Source organism: Penaeus vannamei, chromosome 17 (genome assembly GCF_042767895.1).
Source record: "Penaeus vannamei isolate JL-2024 chromosome 17, ASM4276789v1, whole genome shotgun sequence".
NCBI classification, from domain to species: Eukaryota; Metazoa; Arthropoda; class Malacostraca; order Decapoda; family Penaeidae; genus Penaeus; species Penaeus vannamei.
Window position 1 is genome coordinate 38,123,778 of NC_091565.1, and position 10,000 is coordinate 38,133,777.

The 10,000-nt window shown below is 40.6% G+C and overlaps 1 protein-coding gene across 1 annotated transcript in view; it reads left to right on the forward strand.

The window, feature by feature from the left end:
* Positions 1 to 10,000, forward strand: part of LOC138864677 (uncharacterized) — a 25,094-nt gene that overhangs the window by 1,962 nt on the left and 13,132 nt on the right. The window contains exons 2-3 of the mRNA XM_070132540.1: positions 3,909 to 3,972; positions 4,519 to 4,624. Coding sequence (XP_069988641.1) covers positions 3,909 to 3,972; positions 4,519 to 4,624 — 170 coding nt within the window. The remainder of the gene's footprint in view (positions 1 to 3,908; positions 3,973 to 4,518; positions 4,625 to 10,000) is intronic.

Here is a 10,000-nt window from a genome sequence, read left to right on the forward strand (position 1 = left end):
CTCCCTTCTCCCTCTAATTCCTCCTCCCTTTAACTCCCTCCTCCTCCCTCCCTCTGGCCTCTCTCTCCTCCTCACCCCTTCTACCTCCTCCTCCTCCCTCTATCTAAACCCTTTCTCCTCCTCTACCTTGAACTCCTTCCCTCCCTTTTCTGGTTCCCTCCTTTTCTCCTCCTTTATCTAACCCCTCCTCCCTCATTCTACCCTCCCTTCTCCCTTCTATCTAACTCCCTCCTCCCTTCTGGCTCCCTCCTCCACCCCTCTACCTCCCTTTTCTCCCTTCATCTAACTTCCTCCTCGCTCTGGTTCCCCTCCTCCTTTCTCCCTCTATCTAACTTCCCCTCCCTTCCTCCCTCCTCCCTCCTTCATCCCCCCTCCTCCTATCTATCTAATCACTTCCTCTCTCTACTTCCCTTCTCGTGCCTCTGCTTCCCTTTTGCTCCTTCCTCTCACCTCCTCTCTTCTCCTCTATCCTCCCCTTTCTCCCTAAATCTGATGTATATATAGTTAAATATACATACATACATACATACATACATACATATATATATATATATATATATATATATATATATATATATATATATATATATATATATATATATATATATATATATATATGTACATACAACACACGCATATGAATTTATAGATATACTGACAATTCACTCAGTTATTCAGCTGGGTCTGCCTAATCGATCTCTATTTATTTATACATTTTTTATTCACACACACACAGAAACACACACACACACACACACACAGAAACACACACACACACACACAGATAAACATAAACACACGCAGACAATCACACACACAATCACATAAACACAAACACACGCACACAAACACATACACACACACATACACACACACACACAGAGACACACACACACACACAGACAAACACACACACACACACACAAACACACACACACATAAACACCTACACAGACCCCTGGCCCACACGCCCACACCACCCACGCCCAGATGGAGTCTCTACAACACGAAACATAACCTACATTTTCTCCTTTTACTTCTCATTAGTAACTTATATCTTAAGCCAAGCTATTCACCGTGAGAAAAGAACCATGTTCAGGGTAGAACAGCTCCGTTCTCCGTCCACCGAGAACAGGGTAGAATTGAAGAACAAGGGAGGGGGTGGGGGTAGAACTAGAACAGGGTAGAATTGAAGAACAAGAGAGGGGGGGAGTGTGGCACTGGAAGAGGGTAGAACTGAAGAACAAGGTGGTTGGGGGGGGTAAAAGAGTGTGGCGCTAGAACAGGGTGGAATTGAAGAACAAGAGGGGGGAGGTGGCGCTAGAACAGGGTGGAATTGAAGAACAAGGGGAGGGTAGAAGGATGAATTGCTAAAGCAGGGAAGAACCGGAGAACGAGAGACACTTAAACAGGAAAGAACTGGTGAACGAGACGCTAAGAAAGGAAAGGAGAGAAAAAACTGAAGACGTTAAAAAAAGAGAAATATCAGAAGATTAAGACACTCCAACAAGAAAGAATCGGGAAGAACAAAAGAACGAAATGATAGAACAGAAGAAGAGAAGAACAAGACGCTAGAATCGGGAAGAACAAAAGAACGAGATGATAGAACAGAAGAAGAGAAGAACAAGACGCCAGAACAGAAAAACAAAAGAACAACACGCTAGAACAGAACAGAAAAAAACAAAATAACGAGACGCCAGAACAGAAGAAGAGAAGAACAAGACGCCAGAACAGAGAGAACAGAAGAACGAGACGCTAGAACAGAGAGAACAGAAGAACAAGACGCCAGAACAGAGAGAACAGAAGAACGAGACGCTAGAACAGAGAGAACAGAAGAACGAGACGCTAGAACAGACCAGAAGAACAAAATAACGAGACGCCAGAACAGAGAGAACAGAAGAACGAGACGCCAGAACAGAAGAACAAGACGCCAGAACAGAGAGAACAGAAGAACAAGACGCTAGAACAAACCCCCCTTGCTGCGACGGTACACCGGGGCGGCATATATGGCGAAGCGGAGAGTTCTCCCTTTCACTAACAATGACGCTACCTTCTCCGCCTCACACTCTCCTGGCAGTCAGCCGTCGTCGCTCGGTCTATTTGCACTGATTTCATGACACCAATATCACTGTTATATGCTTAGAGATGTGTTGTTGTTGTTTTTTCTATGCGAAAATGTATTTGTTGTGGATGAAATAGGGTGAGATAGAGATGTGTTGTTGTGGATGAAATAGAGTGTAGATGATAAGAATGGATGGTTGTCTGTATGCTTTATTTGCACTGATTTCACGACATCAATATCACTGTTATATGCTTAGAGATGTGTTGTTGTTTTTCTAGGCGAAAATGTATTTGTTGTGGATGAAATAAAGTGAGATGTAGGTGATAAGAATGGATGGTTGTTTGTATGCTTTATTTATTTATATTCTTTATTTGCACTGATTTCACGACACCAATATCACTGTTATATGCTTAGAGATGTGTTGTTTTTTCTATGCGAAAATGTATTTGTTGTGGATGAAATGTTGTTTCTCTATACTAAAAAGGGAATTTGTTGTGGATGAAATAGAGTGAGATGTAGTTGTTAAGAATTGTATGATTGTATGCTCTATTTGCACTGATTTCACGATTTATTTATATTCTTTATTTGCACTGATTTCATGACACCAATATCACTGTTATATGCTTAGAAATATAGAAAATGTATTTGTTGTGGATGAAATAGAGTGAGATGTAGTTGATAAGAGTGGATGGTTGTTTGTATGGTCTATTTGCACTGATTTCATGACACCAATATCACTGTTATATGCTTAGAGATGTGTTGTTGTTTTTCTATGCGAAAATGTATTTGTTGTGGATGAAATAGGGTGATATGTAGTTGATAAGTATGGATGGTTATTTTGTAATCTTTATTTGCACTGATTTCATGACACCAATATCACTTTATATGCTTAAAAATGTCTTGTTTTTTCTATACAAAAATGTATTTGTTGTGGATGAAATAGGGTGAGATATAGTTGAAAAGAATGGATGGTTATTTGTATGCTTTACTTGCACTGATTTCACGACACCAATTTCACTGTTATATGCTTAGAAATGTATTTTCTCTATACAAAAATGTATTCGTTGTGGATGAAATATAGTTAGATGTAGTAGATAAGAATGAATACGTATTTGTATTCTTTATTTGCGCTAATTTCATGACACCAATATCACTGTTATATGCTTAGAAATGTTTTTTTTTTTTACTATACAAAAATATATTTGTTGTGGATGAAATAGAGTAAGATGTAGTTGATAAGAATGGGTGGTTGTTTTGTATTCTTTACTTGCACTGATTTCACGACACCAATTTCCCTGTTGTATGCTTAGAAATATATTGTTTCTCTATACAAAAAAACATATCCGTTATAAAGGAAATAGAGCGAGATATAGTTGATAAGAATGGATAGTCGTTTGTAATCCTCTTTGTCGCTCTTTCAGAACGAATGAAGGGGCATTGTTTATGCCTCTCTATGAAGGTAATATTCCTCGCTTCCATGCCCGGCCCGACCTCCCTTCATTTCACCGACCTGACGGAAGTAAGACGAGCTTTCCCTTCCGCAGAATACAGGGCGAGTGACACATATCCGATGCTACAAGAACGCGGGTCGTTGTTTCTCGTGCTTGGCTGTTCTTCGCGGCGCTACTGCTGGTTCAGAATGTATAGAGGGGGGGCAGGGGGGGGTAGGGGGAATAGTAGTTTATATGGTAGTTTGTATGTGTTTATATGGTAGTTTATATGTGTTTATATGGTAGTTTATATGTGTTTATATGGTAGTTTATATGTGTTTATATGGTAGTTTATATGTGTTTATATGGTAGTTTATATGTGTTTATATGGTAGTTTATATGTGTTTATATGGTAGTTTATATGGTAGTTTATATGTGTTTATATGGTAGTTTATATGGTAGTTTATATGGGTTTATATGGTAGTTTATATGTGTTTATATGGTAGTTTATATGTGTTTATATGGTAGTTTATATGTGTTTATATGGTAGTTTATATGTGATTGTATGGTAGTTTATATGTGTTTGTATGTAGTTTATATGTGTTTATGGTAGTTTATATGTGTTTATATGGTAGTTTATAATGTGCTTATATGGTAGTTATATGGTAGTTTATATGTGTTTATATGTGTTTATGTGGTAGTTTATATGTGGTTTATATGGTAGTGTTTATATGTGTATTATATGGTAGTTTATATGTGTTTATATGGTGAAGGTTTATATGTGTTTATATGGTAGTTTATATGTGTTTATATGTTAGTTTATATGTGTTTATATGGTAGTTTATATGTGTTTATATGGTAGTTTATATGTGTTTATATGGTAGTTTATATGTGTTTATATGGTAGTTTATATGTGTTTATATGGTAGTTTATATGTGTTTATACGGTAGTCTATATGTGTTTATATGGTAGTTTATATGTGTTTTTATGTGTTTATATGGTAGTTTATATGTGTTTATATGGTAGTCTATATGGTAGTTTATATGTGTTTATATGTGTTTATATGGTAGTTTATATGTGTTTATATGGTAGTCTATATGGTAGTTTATATGTGTTTATATGTGTTTATATGGTAGTTTATATGTGTTTATATGGTAGTTTATATATGTTTATATATGTTTATATATGTTTATATGTGTTTATATGTGTTTATATGTGTTTATATGTGTTTATATGTGTTTATATGTGTTTATATGTGTTTATATGTGTTTATATGTGTTTATATGTGTTTATATGTGTTTATATGTGTTTTTGTGTTTATATGGTAGTTTATATATGTTTTTCTTTGGGGTAGGGTGAATGGTGGTTTATTTGGGTTCATTGGTAGTTTATATGTTGTTCTTTTTTTTTTTTTTTTTTTTTAGTCTAAATGTTTTATCAAAAAAAATTATTCTGTATGGTATTTGTTACTTGTCATTTGGTGGAGTATACTTTTACTAATGTACACATGAGAGCACGTAAACGCAGCACTCTTTTCCCGCTATGAAAGTGAACATATCAGCTAATTCACACACGCACGCACACACACACACATATACAAACATACACAGACATACAAACACACACACAAATATACATATACACACATATAAACACACACACACATATACAAACATACAAACACACACACACACACATACAACCACACACACACAAACAAATACAAACACACACACACACAAACACACACACACACACATACAAAATATACAAACACATACACAAACACACACACACACAAACACACACACACACATACAAATACACAAACACATACACAAACACATACACACACACACACATACAAACGCGCGCACACACACACAAACACACACACACATACAAATACACACACACACACACACAAACACACACACACACACACACACACACACACGAACACACACGAACACCTCGCAGCATCACCATCGTTATGGACCCTTGATGTGAAAGCTTTTTTTTTTCTTTTTTTTCTTTTTCTTTTTTTTTGGCAAATTTCACTTCACAGGTGTGTCGTCTTCGCCCGCCAGTCAGCTTGGGCGCTCTCCTCTGGCAGTGATGAAGAAAGCTGTGTGCGTGTGTGCGTATGTACGTGTGTGTGTATGTTTGTGTGACTGTGTCTAGTAGGGTGTGTGGGTGGGTGTGTTTTTTCTGTGTGTGTGACTGTGTCTAGTAGTGTGCGTGGGTGTGTGGGTGTTTTTTCTGTGTGTGTGTGTGTGTGTGTGTGTGTGTGTGTGTTTTCTGTGTGTGTGTGTGACTGCGTCTAGTAGTGTGTGTGGGTGTTTGTGTGTGTGTGTGTTTGTGTGTGTGTGCTTTTCTCTGTGTGTGTGTGTGTGTGTGTGTGTGTGTGTGTGTGTGTGTGTGTGTGTGTGTGAGGGATAGACGATGGGTGAATGAGATAGACTGACTGACTGATCGACATATAGATAGACATATAAATATAGATAGCCAGACATATTGATGAACGTAAAGAGAGAAAAAGACAGAAAGATAGATAGATAGACAGAGAGAGAGAGAGAGAGAGAGAGAGAGAGAGAGAGAGAGAGAGAGAGAGAGAGAGAGAGAGAGAGAGAAAGAGAAAGATTGAGAGAGAACGACTTACAAGCAGACAGACAAACAGACAAACAAACAGACAGACAGACAGACAGACAAAAAGCCAATCAAACAGAACGATGCCGAATTTATGCCGTGTGTTGCGTCTCCGATCCGTGGAGCCATGCCACTTTCCTCAATCATACTCTCGCATCATGTTCATGTTCCCAAGTTGGTGCACTTACGAAGAAAGTTCTGTGTATATGTGCATGTGGGTATGAGGCTTCCAGTTCGCGAAACTATGTGGTTTTCCTCAATCCCATTCTCGCATCATAACCATTATATTCTTCCTGGGGAAAAGTGGAAATCCATCTTGGCGAACGAAGAGAGAGAGAGAGAGAAAGAGGAAGAGAGAGAAAGGGAGAGAGAGAGGGAGAGGGAGGGAGAGGGAGGGAGGGAGGGAGGGAGGGAGAGGGAGAGGGAAAGGGAGGAAGAGAAGGGAGGGAGAGGGGAGAAAGAGGGAGAGAGAGAGAAAGAGAGAGAGAGAGAGAGAGAGAGAGAGAGAGAAAGAAAGAAAGACAGAGAGAGAGAAAAAAAAGGAAGAGAGAGATAAAGAGATAAAGAGAAAGACAAAAAAAGGAAAAGAACGAGCGAGCCAGACAGAGCCAGCCAGCCAGCCAGATTGACAAACAAACACACACACACAGAAAGAGAAAGAGAAACACACACGTACACGTACACGTACACACACTCGTGACCACCACCCGAGCTGCGCCACGGTCTCCAAGCCAAGGCAGAACGGTGATGAAAGTGGACATGCCTATATCAAGGAAGTGAGGGAAATGCATCATGCACGGCCTTATCACACAATCTTTTGGAAGCTCGGATCATGCACACAGAGAGAGCTTGCTTGCATGGGAAATGAAAGGCCGGGAGGGGAGGGTAGTCGGAAGGGGGTGGGGGTGGGGGGTGGGGGAGTAAAACTTGGGGGAGGAGGGGTTGGAAGCTGAGGTAGGAGAGGGGGGGGTAAAATTTTGGGGGGGGATGGAAGGAGGTAGGAGGGGGGTAGGAGTGTGGGGGTTGGATTGGGGGGATGGGGGGATAGTTATGAAAAGGAGGTGGGTGGAGGGTTTGGGAGTAAGGGTTGGAGTGGGGGAAGTGGGGGGATAGGGGGAAAAGGAGGGGTGTGAGGTGTGGGAGTGGGGATTGGAGTGTGAGGGGGGGAGATAGAGTGAAAAGGAGGTGGAGGGGTGTAGGAGTGGGATAGGAGTAGGGGGGTGGAGGGATCGGGGAAGAGGAGGTGGAGGTGTAGTAGAGTGGGGGATTGGAGTGTGAGGTGGGTAGATAGAGGAAGAGGTGGAGGTGTAGGAGTGGGGGTAGGAGTAGGGGCGGTGGGGGGATAGGGGAAGAGGAGGTAGAGGTGTAGGAGTGGGGGTGGGCGGTGGGGGGATAGGGAAAAGAGGAAAAGCGAGGGGGACGGAGATTGACTCATGGCGGAGGTGAGCAGATAGGGGTGGCGTGGGATCGGGGAGCAGGGGTGGGGGGTCATGCAGCCTCTTACGGGGGGGGGGGGTACGGAAAGAAAAGAAGGGGAGAGGTAAGGGGGAGGGGGGAGGGAGGGGGTGCCAGTTGCAGACCTTCAAAAAGAGTGGATGAGGGTGGACTAGGTTATTAGGGGGAAGGGGGGAGGGGGAGGGAGGGAAGGAAGGGGGGTCATGCGTGGTCTCACATCGAAGGCGTTTGAAAAAGACAATCGGAAAAATACTCCATTGTTGTATTTGTTGTCGGAGAGGAAGGGGAAGGGAGTGAGGGAGGAGTGGAAGAAGAAGGGGGGGGAAGGGAGGAGGAGAAGGAAGGGGGAAGGGAGGGAGGGAGGAGGAGGAAGAAGGGGGAAGGGGAGGAAGGAGGCTGGAGGAGAAGAAGGGGGAAGGTAGGAGGAGGGAGGAGGAAGAAGGGGGAGGAGGAAGAAGAAAGAGGAGGAGGGAGGAGGAGGAGGAGGGGGAAGGAGGGAGGAGTGAAGGAGGAAGAAGGGGGGGAAAGGAGGAGGAGGGAGGGAGGAGGGAAGGAGGAGGAGGAAGGAGGAAGAAGGGGGGGGAAAGGAGGAGGGAGGAGGAGGGGAAGGGAGGTGGATGAAAAGAAGGGAGGTGGAGGAAAAAGAAGGAGGAGGAGGGAGGGGAAAAAAGGAGGAGGAGGAGGAGAGTGAAGAAGTGGAAGGGGAGAGGGGAGGAGGAAAAGGGGGAGGGAGGAAGAGGAGGGGAAAGAGGAGGAATGGAAGGAGGGAGGATAAAGAAGGGGAGGGGAAGGAGGGAAGGGGAGGAGGAGGGGGAGGAAGAAGAGGAAGAAAGGAGGTGGAGGAAGAGGAGGAAGGGGAGTGGATGAAAAGCAGGAAGAGGGAGGGGAAGGAGAGGAAAAGACGGAGAAGGGAAGAGGGAGGAGGAAGAGGGAAGAGGAAGTGATGGAGGTGAAAGACGAGGGGGAAAGGGCAAAAGGAAAGGAAGAGAAAGAGAAGAAAGAGATCAAGAAAATGAAAGGAGAGGTAGGGAAAATGAAAGAGGAAGAGCAGAAGACGGGAAAAAAAGAGGAGGAGGAAGAGGACGAGAAGAAAGGCGAAGAGAAAACAGAAAAAGAAAAGAGAGGAGAGACAAAAGGGACAAGAAGAAGAGAAACAAGAGAAAAAGAGAGATAGAAGAGCAAGAAGACGAAAGGCAGATAATAATACAAAGGGAGAAAAATGGAAGATGGAAGAAAGGAGGAAGAAGAGAGGGAAGATAAAAAGGGAGACAGGAGATAGAGAGAAAAATTGTTGGGGAAGGGGGGAAGGATGGGGAGTGGGGGGGAGGTGAGGGGGGGGCAGGGGAGTAATGAGGCGTGAGAGAAAATACATTTTATGTTGTCTAAGAAGAGGAGCGATAGTTATCCGTTTGTTTGTTTGTTTATTTGCGTTTGTTTGTTTGTTTATTTGTTTATTTGTGTTTGTTTCTTTATTTGCGTTTAATTGTTTGTTTGTTTATTTGTTTGTTTCTTATTTTTTGTTTGTTTGCTTATTTATTTTTGTTGGTTTGCTTGTTTGTTTTTGCTTGTTTGTTTGTTTACTTGTTTATTTGTGTTTGATTGTTTTTAATTTGCGTTTGTTTGTTTATTGTTTACTCGCGTTTGTTTGTTTATTTGTGTTTATTGGTTTGCTTGTTTATTTGCGTTTGTTGGTTTGCTTGTTTGTTTGTTTGTGTTTATTTGTTTGTTTATTTGTGTGTTCGTTTGTTTATTTGATTGTTTGTTTGTGTGTCTGCTTGTGTTGTTGTTTTTAATCATTTATATCAAATAATTATTATCATTTTCCTTATGACTATAATTTTCTTTTATTATCTTTATCATTATCATTATTGTTAATGTTGTTACGATTATTATTATGATGATGATTATTATCATTATCATTATCAATGTCATTATCATTATTTTCATTATCAATTATTATTATCATTATTGGTTATTATTTTTATTACTATTATCATCATTAATATAATTATTGTTATGTTATTTATAATGTTACAATTATAATTATTTCTACTATCATTATTATCATAATCACTAATATTGCTACTATTGCTATTATTACTATCAACGTCATTATGATTGTTATCATTATTATCACCATTATCAATACTGTGCTCTCACTATAATTTTTTAAATCGTTATCATTATTATTGTTACTGTTATCATTATCATCATAACCATCATTCATTTTTTTCCATTTCCTTTTAGCTTCCATTGCCTTTTTTATATATTCTTTTTCATTGTTATTTTTTTATCTCATGCTTTCAATTCATAATATTTTTCTGATTTCTTAAATTCATGATCGTGTTGATGCTGGTATTATTTTTTTTCTTTCGTTTTTCGTATAATCATTGTAGTGCTTCTT